This window comes from Scyliorhinus canicula, chromosome 2, assembly GCF_902713615.1.
Source record: "Scyliorhinus canicula chromosome 2, sScyCan1.1, whole genome shotgun sequence".
Classification (NCBI taxonomy): Eukaryota; Metazoa; Chordata; class Chondrichthyes; order Carcharhiniformes; family Scyliorhinidae; genus Scyliorhinus; species Scyliorhinus canicula.
Window position 1 is genome coordinate 248,537,542 of NC_052147.1, and position 17,012 is coordinate 248,554,553.

At 44.4% G+C, this 17,012-nt stretch overlaps 1 protein-coding gene across 1 annotated transcript in view; it reads right to left on the reverse strand.

Moving 5' to 3' along the window:
* The window catches only part of LOC119962094 (low-density lipoprotein receptor-related protein 1-like), a 2,271,162-nt gene that overhangs the window by 95,824 nt on the left and 2,158,326 nt on the right, over positions 1 to 17,012 (reverse strand). Inside the window, 2 exon segments of the mRNA XM_038789946.1 lie at positions 512 to 753; positions 16,572 to 16,694. Of these exon segments, the coding sequence (XP_038645874.1) occupies positions 512 to 753; positions 16,572 to 16,694 (365 nt within the window).

Here is a 17,012-nt window from a genome sequence, read left to right on the forward strand (position 1 = left end):
AAGAATAATTTGGTGGTGGAATACAATGATTGTGTAACCAAAAGCATTGTCAAAGGAAAGCTCCTAGGTTTTAACCGCAGACTAAGAATGTTCGCAAACACCCTTTGAAGAAACTTCTGCAGTTTTCTGCTGAGCAGAGATTTGTTCTGGCTGATCAAAACTACCTGATGTATAATGTGCATTGAACCCTGGTTCTGTAGGTGATACCCTGTAATGGCATATAGCACCCATACTAACAGGAGAATTGTCATAAAATTCATCCAGTGCTCTCTCATGAGTTAACTTCAAGGATTACATCACAACAGCACTCAGCTTTAAAACATGATCATTAGTACTGTAGCGAGCATAAAAAGCCAAAAACTGCAACAAAGAGAAATTCTAAACTGAATGTGAAGTAAAACTGGTTGACAAAAAAAAGTACAGCAATCAATTCTAAATTGTATTATTAATGTACTTGCTATTAAAAGTTCATTCTTATTGATTTAATGGATTAGTGCTTTCCTGAAATTACATTCAGATCTGTGGCATCACTTGTCTGTCTCTTCCGTTTGTCTGAGATGTCTAAACAGGAGATTTTGCCTGTGTGCTCGTTGGTCCAGAAGATCTTCTTGCCTTTGATATACACATCCATCATACTAATTTTGACAGTATCGTCTCCTTGAAACACTTGTTCATAGGCTGAGTTGGGGTCAAATGGATATATACTACGAATTTCATTCCTGGTCGCAATGTAGAGCACTTGATGTTCTGAACCTGTATGAAGATTACAAGGAGAAAAGATTACATTAACTGGCAGCTGCACATTTAATGTTTACTCATTTCATGGATGACTAATATAGAGCGGTTTTCAGGCAAGTGAGGTCCATTTAATCTATTATCAAACTTCCCATAAGACTACCTTAACATCTAAAATTATTATGAATCCAATAAATCTCAATGTTATTTGCTGAAGGAAACATTCCTGTTGAAGTCTGTCATAGTAAGTTGCTCCATCACTCTTTCTGTGTGCTGCACACATTTCGTATGCTTATTGCTGTACCAGTGAAAAATAATTGGATGGTCACTTTATTTTCTTTTTTTTTCCTTATTGACAGATATACTTCTAGAATATAGTTTTCTTCATTAAATTATACACTTAGTTATACATCCCAAAATTCTGTTAATTTTCTAACTGCTTAGGAAGACAGCATGGTAGCACACGTGACTAGCACTGTGACTTCACAGCGCCAGGGTCCCAGTTTTGATTCCTCGCTGGGTCAATGTCTGTGCGGAGTTTGCACATTCGCCCCTTGATCCTCCCAATCATGAATAAAAATGACAAAGTGATTAGTAGCCCCAAGCCCCGTGTATCATGCACCACAGTTTACTGCGTTTACTGGCCAAATCCTAGTCAATTAAATACATTGTAATTAATTCTATTGGCCTGTACATTATAAAATAGCTTATTATATCAGACAGTGTGAAGTCCACACATATAACACTCACAATCTCACCCTGATCTGCTAGATCTGTCTTAACATGCTCAAAGAAATTTAACATATTGATTGGCCATTCCTAAACTGACTCCAGCTATTTAGACAAACTCTGCTGCTCACCCTTATACTATCCATCATCACAGTTTTTCTTTTAACAATTTCCTTCCAATTGCTTGAAATCTCTCATATCTGTAATTTGACGTTTAAAATAGATGTCACATTTACTAATTTGCAATCATCAAGATGTGACCCCCAACCCCAATGAACACTGCAGAAGTCTGGTTTGACAAATCCCTTGCTGCTGAGGCAATTCCTCATAATTACGAAACAGAATATTGAGGAAACCTTGGGCAAAATTCTCCCATCGGGAGACTAAGTCCCGATGCCGGAGTGAAAACGGGAGTGTTTCACTCCGGCATCGGATGCCGCTCCTCGCCCCCTATTCTCCCACCCCCTTGGCGCCGTGTAAAAGCGGCGCCGCGTAGATTACACGGCGGCCAGCGCCGCGTAAATGGCGCAGTTGCCGTCCTCCCCGCAAGAAATGTCGGATGGATCTTGCAGGGTGGCGGAGGAAAGGAGTTCCTCCTTCAGAGAGGCCGGCCCGCCGATTGGTGGGCACCGATCGTGGGCCAGACCCCTTTTGAGGCCCGCCCCCGGTGCTGGATCCCCCCCCCCCCCCCCCCCCCCCCCGCCGGCAGCGACCATGTGTGCACGGCGCCGGCGGGAACCCGTCGAATTGGGCAGGCCGCTCGGCCCATCCAGGCCAGAGAATCGCCGCTCGCCCATTACAAACGGCTAGAGGCGATTCTCTGAGCGGCCAGCCATAAATCTCGCCGCGCCGGTTTGGGAGAATCGCGTGCGGGTGCCGGGGCGGCGTGGCGGAACTTGCCCGGCGCCCCAGCGATTCTCCCACCTGTCGTGGGTTGGGGGGGGGGGGAGAATTCCGCCCCCTAAGTACCGTCTGCCTCCAGCTTCTACAACCTCCACAGCATAATCTCCATTGATCACAAACATTTTTGGCTTACGTTCACTGTTAAACTGTACCTTTTTTTTTAGAATGCATGGACTGTAGAAAAATAATGATTTAATATTTCAGCAATGTTTCTGTGTTCAGTCTTCATTACTAATATTGTTAACCCTCAGTCTGCCTTTGCCTGCATGTGGAGGAGATGGGGTGGGGTCTTGGATGCCAGCTGGAGAGGTGGTAAGAGACTCACAGTAACACCTTTGGGAAGACCTGCAGAACCAGAAGCCAATCTGGCAATTGCAAGGCCACTGACGGGCCTACCCAGAATCAGGACCCAGGGGCTGGGAAGGCCGACACACCAAGATTTGCAAGGCCTTTCGGAGGCCTGCAGCTCGTTTGTTCCATAGTGGCCACCGGGGAGGTGAGGACAGCTGCCACAACAGCCACCAGAGGTCCAGGATCACCAAGCAACTCAGATCAGAGGAGGGAATTTGTGGATTTGGTGTCACGAGGTAGAGGGCTGGAGGGGATCAGCAGCAAGAGCAGGGATGTGGCTCTCAGCAGACTCCTTCCTCCATCTCAACTGCCAAATCCCTTGATCAGGCACCAAGTGCCTTTGAATGAGGGCACCCTTCCATCTACTGCCACCCCCCTCCCTCACTCCACTCCCTGGGAGATAAAAAACAGCTTGCTCAGATTTTCTTGCTGTACTCCCCATGTGGCAATAGGGGCGATGGGGCGAGGCTTTTAAGTGATCATTACTTGTCCACTTAAGGGACTCAAATGGCGGCAAGTGGGAAGGCCAATTATGGGCCTTAGATGCCAGACTTAATTTTGGCAGAGGCAGGAAGGTAGCCAGATGCTCATATACCCCCCTCCTACCAGAGTAAATGTCCTCTTCACCTTCAAATATGCCACTAGAGAGGACTGAAGATGCAGTCCTAAGTTAGTGGGGATGAAATTGGTACTCATTGCACACAATTTCTGGTTATAAAACAGGCACAAATCAAATTAATTACTAGTCTGTATTTTCACAGACACTAGTTACACTGGCAAATTCATAGAATAGAAGCTTACAGTTTGTAAGCACAGCACTTATGTTCTATGAATTAGAAGCTTAACACATGTTAGAGGAACTCTTTGAGAAATGAGTCTGCAATGAGCAGAGCAGACATTATGCCTGCATTACTAATGATTCTTCATATAACTCCTACAGTGCAGAAAGGCCTGTTGGCCCATCGAGTCTGCACCGATCCTCTGAAAGAGCATCTTACCGGAGCCCACTTACCCTATCCCGGTAACCTGCACATCTTTGAACACTAAGGGGCAATTTATCATGGCCAATCCACCTAAACTGCACATCGTTGGACTGTGGGAGGAAACGGAAGCACCCAGAAGAAACCCATGCTGACATAGGGAGAAAGTGCAAACTCCACACCGACAGTCACCCAAGGCTAGAAGTCAACCTGTGTCGCTAGCACTGCGAGGCATCAGTGCTAACTATTTTGCCACCATACCGCTCCTTCAGCAGCCCCACAACTGGCAGCAAAAGATAAACTACATTTACTGTGAATAAAGAAAGATCCGGAATGTTCTCTCAACCTCCACAGTCCTGAAAATTGGTTTCTGTTGCCCAAACTAACAATCCCCTGACAGAACTTACCTAAGTATTGCTGCTGCCAACACTCATTTATCTCATGTCTCCCCGCTTTGTGCCCCGGCTAATTTCTACGCCAAGTATCTCTATCAATAGTTTTTCCTTTCTCAGTTCATCTTTGTAGATCTGTTCCTTTCCTGAACATTTAAAAATGATTTCTGATACCTCCTCTATTAATTCAATAACTTTAGTTATCTACTCAAGGTTTTATTCAAAGCCTATTTCAAGGATAAAGTGTTTATCATGCTCACAAACCTCTTTAAAATGCTGTGCTTTTTCCACATAGGATCTGCTGAATATAAATAAATGTTTTTGTGTAATCTCTTGCCCACTTGACGTTAACTCATTTAGAATTTTGTTCTTTTTATGTTCTGTCTTTATTGTGACTCTGGATCCCAGGTGTTTCTTACTATTCTGTGGCTTATCCCCCCCCCCCCCCTCTTTAATAACAAATCCAATACTGCAGTCTCCTTCACAAATCATTTTCAAATGAGTTTCTCAGAACTTCAATAAATTGTGGTTCATAAACTGTCCCTGTTGTACTGTTGGAAAGAATGAAATCCTTGTGATCACAGATTCAAACTTATGCACTTATTTATTTTATGGCCTTCACAGCAGTATACCTATCTCCTCTGGTAGCCTGTAGCATATTCCACTCACTAACATTTCCCCTTTGTCATTTTTTAAATCCAGCCACACACATTCACAGGAGCATGTTCATAGTCGTTCTGTGTCGTTACTGACAAATAGCACCAATTCATCATTCCTTCTCAATGGTTGCAAAGCTCACACAATCCTGTAGCTTTCTTCTCTGAAGTGCCCTGGGACATTTTTCTATTTTAAAGCTGCTATTTAAATGCAACTTGTTTAGCTATGACTATATTTCAGTTATTCCGATAATATGGAATGGCTGCCTACAGGCCAGGATTGTTCCTTATATTTCTTGTATTAAACATAGGGCGCAATTCAGGGGGCTTAACACTAAACCTGGTTTTGGGCAAAACTGGCAGCGTGCAGCTCGGCGGCCGCAATGCCGAGAATCACATCGCTATTTGCCAGTACTTTGCCGTTTATTTTGGCCTCGGGGAGTTTGGAGAGATTTCCTGCTGGAGAGCTGTTCTCGCAGATTGTGACACCATTTTGAATATAAGCCCCGATCTCCCCCACCCTCCCCCCTCCCTTTCGGAGGTCCCTGCTTCCTGACCTCCTCCCACCCCCCAACCTGGTCGAGGCCCTGGGAGCCTTCCCACGTATTGTCAAGGCTCCCGTGGGCCCGATCCCTTGCAATGTCAGCCTGGCAACGGGGCACTGTCAGACTGGTATCCCGGCAGTGCTACTCTGGCTACGACATCCAGGCACCCTGGCAGTGCCAGTGTGGCCCTGCCAGGGTCCCGGATGACACTGCCAGTATATCAGATTGTCATTTAAAATTGACAGCGGGGTGGGTTGACTAATAATAACAGTCTTTATTCATGTCACAATTGGGCCTACATTTCCACTGCAATGTAGTTATTGTGACAATCCCCTAGTCGCCACACTGCCTTGGGCACACAGAAGGAGGACTCAGAGTATCCAATTCATCTAACAAACACATCTTTCAGGACGAAACCAGAGCACCTGGAGGAAACCCACGCAGACACGGGGAGAAACATGCAGACTCTACACAGACAATGACCCAAGCCGGGAATTGAACCCGACTCCCCAGTGCAACCTTTCCCACCCTTCTCTCCCCTTTCAGAGGCCCATATGAAAATGAAATGAAAATCACTTATTGTCACAAGTAGGCTTCAAATGAAGTTACTGTGAAAAGCCCCTAGTCGCCACATTCCGCCGCCTGTTCGGGGAGACGGGTGCGGGCCTAGTTTTAGAAGCAGCAGTGTGTGCAAAAGAGAGAAGATGTGGAACAGGGAAAAGGAAGTGAGGGAAAGTTTTAGTGTTGACAGTGAATAAAAGTATGGTCACCTCCCAAAGGGCAAGAAAGAGGTAAGGCCAGTGTTAAACTGTATGCATGCACAGAGTATAGTGAACAAAATTGGGGAACTAGAAACATAAATTGCTTTTGAGGCATATGACATAGTAGCATTGACAGAAACATGGCTCAAGCCAGAACAAGCCTGGATAGGGTTGTGATAGTTAGCGATTTCAATTACCCTAAGGCAGTCTGGGAAAAGGAAGGGGAGAAATTCTTGCAGTATGTACAGGAGGATTTTCTGGAACAGTACATTTGCAGAGCCATCAGGGTGCAAACTGTTCTGGATCTGGTCCGAGGAAATAAGGCAGGGCAAATGGACAGCGTCAGAGTGGGGGAGCAATTGGAACCTAGCGATCATAATATAAGATTCAAAGTTATGTTGGAAAAGGATAAAAATCAGTCACGGATTAAGATCCCAAACTGGAAAAGGGCAAATTTCAGTGTTCTAAAAGTTGAACTTGGGCAGGTTGATTGGAAACACATTATGATGGATAAAACAGTGGATGAAAAATGGGAGACTTTCAAAGGAGAGATGAATAGGTTGCAAGCTAGTTACGTACCCATGAGAAATACATATGGAGTATTCAAATCTAGAGTACCCTGGATGACTAAGGATATTGATGATAAAATATGGAAGAAAAAAGAGGCATATGGTACATGCCGGAATAATAATAGCAATAGAAAGCAGGAAGAGCATCTCAAATGCAGGAGCGAGGCTAAGGCTGGAATAAGAAAGGCTAAGAGGAAGCATGAGGAAAGGATGGCAGGCTGTAAAAGATTAGTGAAGGGTAGAGCTGGGCCCATAAGGGACAAAGAGAATAAGCTGCTCATTGAAGTGGAGACTGTGGCACTGGCACAAAGTGAGTATTTTGCTTCTGTCTTTACCAAATTAGAAGATGGTAACAGTGTCCAGTTGAAAATGTGGGTGTTGAGCAACTGAACAGTATAGTGATAGATAAAGAAAAGGTGCTAAAAAGGCTGGTAGCACTCTAGATAGAGAAGTCGCCAGGTCCGGATGGAATGCATCCTAGATTGCTGAGAGAGGTAAGAGAGCATATTGCCGAGCCATTAACAGAAATTTTCCAGGCCTCTCTGAACATAGGATTAGTCCCAGGGGACTGGAGGATTACAAATGCGACGCCTTTGGTAAAGAAAGAGGCAAAAGATAACCCAGGAAACAACAGACCTGTCAGCTTGACATCAATTGTGGGAAAACTGATGGAGGCATTAATACAGGATGAGATTAAATAAAAGCTTAGGGAAAATAAGGTAATACTAGACAGTCAACATGGCTTTGTCAAAGAAAGGTCATGTCTGACGAATTTGATTGAGTAGCTCAGGATGAGGCATAAGCAGTCAACGAGCTAAGGACCTGCCTCCAGGCAGAGCACATATGAGTGAATAAAGAGCAGGGAGTAGGACGAATTAGATAGATTTGGCACAGGCAAAGTGGGCCAAATGGCCTGCCTTCACTGCTGTATCATTCTTTGGATCTGTAATAAGTCTTCCTCATTGTTCATGAAATTCCCTTACAGAACTTACCCATAACTTCCGACTGAACTTTGACCCCTGATTGCTTACCCTCCTGAACCTCAAGTTCTTTCCAATCATCAAATGTCTTCTATGAGTAAAATTCTGATAAAGCATCTGTGTTAATTATTCACATCAAGTCTCATTCTACTTCCCTAAGGTTACCACACTAGCATTTTAAAAGTGGTGTGAGTCTCTTTCTTATTGCTCAAAGTATCTTGGAGAAAATTAAAAGAAATATATTTTCATTGGTATCTTCATATAGCAGTTCATATTGGGCTTTGGCATCATGCCTAAATCTTTATCAATAGATTTTTCTTTTCAGAAAAGATGTGAAACCATTACAAAATAGATTTTTGTATCTCAAGGCAAAATACTTTAGGCAAAAGATAAAAGGAAGGTGGGGGCATGCAGAAAAATGACAGCACAAAAATGTAATGGTTTTGGTAAACATAGAGACAGGAAATGAATCCTGGAGCTATGCAACAGCCAGAAATATCAGATATCCACAAAATTTATAGAATCCCTGCAGTACAGAGGGAGACTATTCAGCCCACTGAGTCTGCACTGACCCTTTGAAAGTGCACCCTACCTAGGCCCTATCCCTGTAACCCCACCTAACCCACACATCCTCGGACACCAAGGGGCAATTTAGCATGGCTAATCCTGTACATCTTTAAAGTGTGGGAGGAAACCGGAGCGCCCGGAGGAACCCCACGTGGACATGGGGAGAACGTGCAAACTCCACACAGTCACCCCAAGACTGGAATTGAACCTGGGTCCCTGGTGCTGTGAGGCAGCAGCACTAACTACTGTGCCACTGTGTTGCTCATATATGCACAAGTACCAGAATTTATAACAATAAATTATTGGCTTCCTAACCATCTTAGGCACTGCCCTGAACTAAGACACAAAAACAAAAAATGCTGGAAAAAGAAGCAGGTCAAACAGGATCTGTGGTGAGAGGAACAAAGTTAACATTTCAGGTCAATGACAGTTCCAGTCAGAACTGGAAAATGTTATCAATGTGCCATATTTTAAGTAATATAGAAACGGGAAACGGTGGGACTGCCTGAGAGCAGAATAAAAGGAAAGGTCTGTTATGGGGTGGAATGTAGGAGAGAAGAAATGACTGCGCAGTGCAGGGTGAAAGGCGATGGCAATAGAACAAGTAAACGAAGCAAGTAAATAAACCCTGAAATGAAACTGAAAAGAAAACCAGGCTATCAATAAAGCTGGGTAAATAACATCTGCTGTGCTACTTCCTCTGCTTGGTTTCCATATTTAATGAGCTGTTAATGGAAAGGGTAGGAATGTGGAAACAGTTCATTTCTCATTTAATTGCTGTCTGATTTTCACTCTGATGTGCTATTCTGTATCACGAGCAAAGGATCGCATGAGCTGTGTGAACAGGTGTTATCGCTCAATCAATTCATCCATTTTTAACAAAACACACAGCGAAGAGTAGTTCATGTAAATTAATGAAGTGATACTCGAATTATACCATGAGTATTGCACACAAGATGAACATTTACTTTTTTCCTTCGAGCTTAAAATTTACAATTGAGAATCAGGCACAGAGAGGGAGGCTATTTGGGGAATATAATGTATTCCCCCGTGGGGAGTTTGTTGGCATGTGGCCTTTAACCAGTTGGAGGGTGGCAGGTGGTGACCCTGCTGACTTTCTACTACACCACCATTCCTTGGTGGGAAGGCTGATGGATGTCCTTTCCGCCCTGCAGTCAGGTGATACCCGGAAGTGGCCAATTACTGCCCATTTAGGCCTCATCCTGCTGCCGCTAATATTTATCCAGCAATAGGGGGAAGCTTGCCATGCGGGAAGTCCAGAAAGCAAACACTGTTGGAGTTGCTTGCAAGCTCTCAGGGTGGTCTCTCAGTCAAAGGCCCGATCAAGGGACCCAGGATCGCTAACGGGGATGTGGCCTATCTTCCTGACCTTGCTACTGAAACCCTCCTTCAGCCAGAGGCTCCAACCTCACCATCGCTCAACTGTGCCTGGTGCCATTGTGATCTCAGTCTGTAGTGGGGGCGGGGGGGGGGGGAGGAGGTGGCCTTGGTGTGGGGGAACTGTGGGTTGTACATTAGCAACAGCAGCCTCTGCCACCTCAGTGGCATTGTTGATTGGTGAGGAGATGAGTGCTTCTGAGTGGCTGGCAGTTGTTGGTGGGCAGGACCTGTGCCCCCAGGGGTATTTGATCCTGGGAAGGCCCACCACTGCCCAATTTACTGCCTTCTCAGCATTTATTGCAGCAGACCATTGCAAAAGAAGGTGAGGCGGGGTGCCCCCACTGGCTCTCCAGCCAGGGCGGGGGGGGGGGGGGGGGGGGGGGGGGGGGGGGGGTGAAACCTTCATTGCTTCCATTTAAAATTGCCCAAAAAGGCTCATTGAAAAATCATCATCCAATTAATCCCACTAACTTGTTATTTTCACAAAGCCTTGCAATTATTTTCATGTACACATCCAATTTCCTTTTAAAAGTTGCTGGACATGGGGGCGATTTTGAACCCGCGTTTAATGGTGTGGAGGATCGCTGACAGAAGATCTGGAGAGAATTGGGAAACGCGATCTCCACTGGTTGAATCTCATTTTTACTGTTTTGCATGTATTTTCATCTAATTAGCCAGGCCCTCCAGCCCCCACCATTTGACCCCCCCTCAGTAAATATTCAAACTTCACCGAAATGATAAGACAAGGTTTACAGCAGGTTTTAAAGAACCAGATTCCGCTGAGAGGATGCCCCCGAGGAGTGCTAAGATAAGTATAACCTCCGACGGAGTGACACGTGCCTGTGCAGTTACTTGGCACTGCATCCTGGCACAGAGTGGCACTGCCAGATTGATGCTGCCAGGTTAACACTGTGCTAACATGGCAATGCTGACCTGTGCCAGGTTGGACCCTCTGGGAATCCTCATGAGAGGGATTCCCTTTATGGATGTTGGAAGGACTGATGCCTGTGAGGGGGGGGGGGGAGTGCTCCAAAGATTGCGGTGTTGGGAGGGGGCGTGTAACCCCCGTGGCTCAAGGAGGGTGGGGGTGGAGGGTGTCACCAAATGCCTGCAAAGGGAAGGGGGGGGGGGGATGGGATGATCCAATGTTGGCATTGAGGGGGGAGTGCCCTGTTGATTCTGATTTATTGGGGGTTGCGGCAACACAGGCGAAATGTCAATTCCTTTTAAAAAATAGATTTAGAGTACCCAGTTCATTTCTTTCAAATTCAGGGGCAACTTAGCGTGGCCAATCCACCTATCCTGCACATCTTTGGGTTGTGGAGGTGAGACACACGCAGACACAGGAGAATGTGATGTGCAAACTCCACACAGGCAGTGACCCAGGGCCGGGATTAAACCTGGGTCGTCAGCACTGTGAGGCAGCAGTGCTAACCACTGCGCACTGGGGAGCAACTAATTCCTTTGGGAGGGTCCAAATGCTTATGTGGGGCAGGACTAGGGCCTGTTCAATTTCTGCACTGAACAGGGCGTCCTTTTCAGGTGTCGTCCCGACCTTGTGGAGCCGGCCCTGTCATGCCGCACCCCCCCCCCCCCCCCCCCAGCCAGAGTGAGGCGCAAACCACCCAATCCTTTCTCTGGAGTTAAAATTCATCTGTGCAGCTTTGAAAAAAATGCTCAGTTTTCGCCCCATATCTGCTTCCACTCTTACAGGCATTTTACTGATTTACCTGTTCACTGAGATATCCATTGGATTGAAAATTTAATTCAGTTTTGCCAGGTGTTGTTAGACAACCCTCAAATATCAAAAGACTGAGAAGCAAAAGTCGGCCATTTGCCCATTGTATCTGCTCTGCCATTCAATGAGATCATGACTGATCTGATGTGATAATCCTCAACTCCACTTTTCTGTCTTACCTTCTTAATCCTCGATTACTTTACTGATAGGAACGCTGTTAAGATCAGTCTTGAACGTCTTTAATGATCTAGTCTCAGCTCTCTGTGGTAAAGAATCCCACATATTCACTGTACTCAGAGAGAAGAAATTCCTCTTCATTGCTATCTTAAATGAATGACTCCTTACTCTGAGGCTATTGTAAACTAAAAAGGGATTTCTTATAAAAGATAAAAGGCAAGTATGATACAGGATGAGAAGAACTATATGCAGGTTTTAACTCCCCAACTCTGGGATTCACTCTGCCCGGACTGCTAGCTCCCCACGCTGCTGGGCTATTGGCCGGGGTTAGCGCGCTTCTCCACGATTGGCCCCAGGCCAGTCACAAGAGTGGTCAAGCCATCTCCTTAAAGGGGCTACCCCACCACAGAGATTATACCCTCTGGTCCTCGGTTCTCCCTTCAAGGGGAAACAATGTCTCAGATTGTACCATATCAAGCCCCCTGGGAATATGATATTTCTCAATAACGTCATTTCTCATTTTTCCAAACTACAATGAATACAGAGACAACCTACTCAAACATCCCTCATAAGAAAATCCCTCCATACTCGGGATTGACCCAGTGAGCCTTCTCTGGACTGCCTCCAGTGCCAGTATGATTTCCTTCGATAACAAGACCAAATCTGTTCACAGTATTCCAGGTGTGGCCTAACTAGTGCCTTGTACAGTTTTAGCAACACTTTCCTATTTTTATGCTCAATGCCCTTTGAAATAAAGGCCAACATTCCATTTGCCTTCCCTATTATCTGCTTAACTTGCATGAGGACACCTACATCCTTTTTTGCTGCAGTTTCCTGTAGTCTTTCTCCATTTAAATAATATTCAGCTCATTTATTCTTCCTACCAAAGTGCAGAGCATCATAGAAAATAGAAGCAAGAGCAAGATTCAGCGCTTCAAGCCTTCTCCGCCATTCCTTATGATCAAAGTTGATCACTTGGCTCAGTAACCTGTTCTCGCTCTTTCCCATGTTCTTTGATCCCTTTAACCCCAAGAGCTATATCTAACTCCTTCTTAGCATGATACATTGTTTTGGTCTCAGCTGCTTTATGTGGTAGAGGACTCCACAGGATCATCCTTCTTTTGGTGAAGAAGCTTCTCCTTCTCTCAGTCCTAAATTGTTTCCACTGTAGCCTTAGACTGTGGCCCCTGGGTCTGGGCTCCCCTGCCATCGGGAACATCCTTCCTCCAACTATCCTGCCTAGTCCGGTTAGAATTTTATAGTTTTCTATGATAACCCCTCTCATCTTTCTAAACTCCAGTAAGAAGTCTTACAACACCAGATTAAAGGCCAACAGGTTTGTTTCGAATCAGTAGCTTTCGGAGCACTGCTCATACCTCAGGTGAATGAGGAGCAGTGCTCCAAAAGGTAGTGATTCAAAACAAAACCTGTTGGACTTTAACCTGGTGCTGTAAGACTTCTTACTGTGCTCATCCAGTCCAACGCCAGCATCTCCATATCATGGCTACCTTCTAACCTCCAACGAATACAATTATAAGAGACTCAATCTCTCATCATACGTCAGTCACGTCATCCCAGGAATTCGTGTGGTAAACGTTCGGTTCACTCCCTCCATAGTAAGAACATCCTCCCTCAGATAAGGACACCAAAGTGCGTGCAATATTGCAGGTGCAATCTCACCAAGGCCCAGTATAATTGCAGGGAGACATGCCTGTTCCTGTACTCAAATCCTCTCGCTATGAAGGCTAACATACCATTGGCCTTCTTCACCACCAGCTGCACGTGCACGCTTACTTTCAGCTACTGATGTACAGGAGCACCCACCTCACATTGCACATTCCCCTCTCACAATCTATAGCTCTATAGCTATTCGGATAATAATCTGCCTTCCTGTCTTTGCTACCAATATCCACATTATACTGTTTCTGCCACGCATATGCCCACTCATTCAACTTTGTTTGTCCAAATCACACTGAAACAACTCTGAATCCTTTTCACAGCTACTCTCTCTCTCTCTCTCTCTCTCTCTCTCTCTCTCTTCTCCCCCCCCCCCCCCCCCCCCCACCACCCCTCTATCATTCCCCCCCCCCCCCCCCCCCATCCCTCTCTCTCCCCCCGGGCAACTGTATAATATTGGCAAATTTGCAATTCATTACATTTCATCTCAGTTTTCAGCCACTTGTTAATTTTTAATTAAGATATAATGTTTAATTTTACGGCAGACTAGGATTCTAAAAAGAATCCTGTGGACTGAAAGAATGTATATTGGTTTTTGTGCGCAATCATTAAGGTAGGAATATATTGTCAGGTCCATTATTTATAATTGGTGTCACAGCAAACAAAAGTTGAATTATGATGGGATGTGACATGTGTGAGTTAAATGTATTAGTTACAGACATTTGTTGCTGGTGTCATTTGTGCTGTCAACCATCTGAGAGCCTCTCGGAATTGAAGATTAGTCTCCTGGACACTGTTGAAGCAACCCAGGGGAAAACAAAATCTGAGGAAAATGTTTTTGCACACTTTCACTGCTTAGTTATAAAACACCTTGGGGAGATGGGGGAGGGGGGGGGGGGGGTGGGGGGGGACGCTGTTTCACTAACGGTGTAGATTAATCTGACTGAATACGAAAAAATTCTTGACTGGCAGGAGGTGACCCAAACTGCGTTGGAAACCTGAAGTATCATGTGGTATAAGGTGAGAATAAAACAGACTGACTGCAGTGAAGTTTTAGTATGCGAGGAGACTCAGGCAGAATCAATGAAAATTAGTTGGAAACCCACGCCTGGCCACAATTCCTCATTTCCACGCTGTCACTTGACAACTATCATTAGTAAACGTAAGAATCAGGAGAAGTAGGTAAATTTAGACCCTCGAGTCTTCCCCATCAATCAATAACATTGATCTGACTGTGGCATCAACTTCTCACTTACACGGATGTCAGGTTGCACATGTACACTGACATTAGGTCACACATGCACACGGAGGTCAGCTTATACATGTACACTAATGTCAGGTTACACATGCACATTGATGTCCGGTTACACCGGTACCCTGATATCAGGTTGCTCGTGTGTACTGATGTAAGGTTACGCGTGTACACTGTTGTCAGGGTGCCCGTGAACACGGATGTCAGGTTACAAGTGTACACTTATGACACCCAACTACCTCTCCACCATTTCTCTTGATCCATCCACTTGCCTAAATACTGTCAGCCTGCTGGTTCAGCACCCTTTTCTGAATGAGTCATTGAGTCCTTCAAATAAATATAGTGAAGACTGAAGTCATTTTTCTCTTGCCCTCATCACGTATTTGCTATCAATTTCATCCACCTATCTAGCTACTTTCTCAGTTTGCAGCCTGCATTCACATCTTTGGTGTCCTATTTCAGCGTTCCTCAACCGGGATGTTTAGTCAAATAAAGGTCCAGAAGAAGTTTTTAAGGAGAATGTTGTGACCACTTTGCAGTTTCTCCAAATCTAGCCCTTGGACTGACTCAACTCTTACCGAATGATGACTGACACAGTCAGAACTATACCAGTGATATGATCCACCTGAGCCTGGCAATGGGCTCTGCACCCTTTCTCAGGTTGGTCAGTTTAACATCAGTATTCGACAAGGTTTTAGAAACTGAAGAAAAAGATGAATAGTCACTTGGTGAAGTTTGAGTTGATTAAGGGGAGCCAGCAAGAATTTATAAAAAGCAGATTCATCCAAATAATCTTTTTGATGATATAGCAAAGAACGTTGAAGAAGAGAATAAAATGAATATTGTATATGTCATTGTTTAAAAAAATTGATAAATACATAAACAAGGTTGGTTAAGGAAATTGTGGCTCAGGGAATAGGTAGTCAGTGTCAGGTTGGATAAAAAAATTGGCTTGTGGACATCGCACCAGGACACCCAGTGAAACTGAATTCACCAAATCTGGTCATTTGTAAAAAGGCGCCTGATAAAATGACCACGAAAGCTGATAGACTGTTATAAAAATCCAACTAGGGCAGCACGGTGGCGCAGTGGTTAGCATTTCTGCCTCACGGCGCTGAGGTCCCAGGTTCGATCCTGGCTCTGGGTCATTATCCGTGTGGAGTTTGAACATTCTTTCCGTGTTTGCGTGGGTTTCGCCCCCACAACACAAAAGATGTGCAGGTTAGATGGATTGGCCACGCTAAATTGCCCCTTAACTGGAAAAATTTAATTGGGTATACTAAATGATGCACTATCAATTACGAGAAGACGAGAGTAGAATGTAATCGAGGCTTTATTACACTGAGATGTGTGGCCTCCTACAGCAGCTGACAAAATGGCTGCTGTACGGGGAGCACACATATTTATACTCTGCCCACTGGGCGGAGCCAGCAGGCAGGGATCTACCCCCGTACCTGTAGTACAGGGGCCTTACCGTAAAACACACACACATATATATATATATATATATATATACACAGTATATACATCAGTGGTGACTACCACACTAAATTGATAAGGAAAAAAAAGAAGATAAAAATCAAACTGGTTATTTGATGCACTTCAAAGAATAGACCTGCCTGCAGCCCTATCCAATCTGGTATCGATTTGGTCTTACGCTCTTCATGTCCTCATGTCAACTTGCAATGGTTATGATTATCATTGGGTCAGTATCTCCCACATCCCAAGAGCAAAAAGAAAACTTCAGAATATACATTTATTGTGTATTAATTTATAAAATTCAAACTTGCAGAACACCAATTACATGGTTCAAAACCTACCATAAGAAAAAGTAGTGAAGTAGGCCCTTTGGCCACGTTGACCTGCTCCACCATTCAAAAACATGCCTGCTGATCTGACTGTGGCCTTAACTTAACCTTCCTGCCTATCTTCAATAACCCACCACTCCCTTGAAAATCAAAAATCTCTGACATAAAGCATGCAAATGTTCATTAAACGTAATGTTTCAATGCATTATGAATGATTATACAACCTCACAATAATGCATACATAATTGTCCAGTCAATAATAAAACAGTCAACATGAGATTCACATTTAAAACAAAAACAATGACTATCTGTAAGTTTTAATTTAGCGTGCAATCTTTGTGCATCATTACCTTCTGTTTTACAGCTGTGGTTATAAGTCTTTTTATAGTTTTTTCCACATGCACACATGTACGAACCCTTCGTGTTATTGCAGTAATGTGAACAAGTTCCAAATTGAAGGCACTCATTAATATCTGTGAAGAATCGAAGCAGATGCTGGTAAATGTGAAAAATCATTTTGTATTAAAGAATGCACAAAAAATACATCAATAGCTTTGGAATTATGTCTTCGGTCATTTTTATTTTATTCATTTTTGGTATGTGGACATCGCTGTCTATGCAAGCATTTATTGCCCATCCCTAATTTCTTTTCAGGAGGTGGTGGTGAGCTGCCTTCTTATACTTGCATACATGCAGACCATGTGGTGGAGGTATGTTCACTGTGCTCTGAGGGAGGGGTTCCAGGACTCCGACCCAACGACAGTGAAGGAATTTCAATATATTGCCAAATC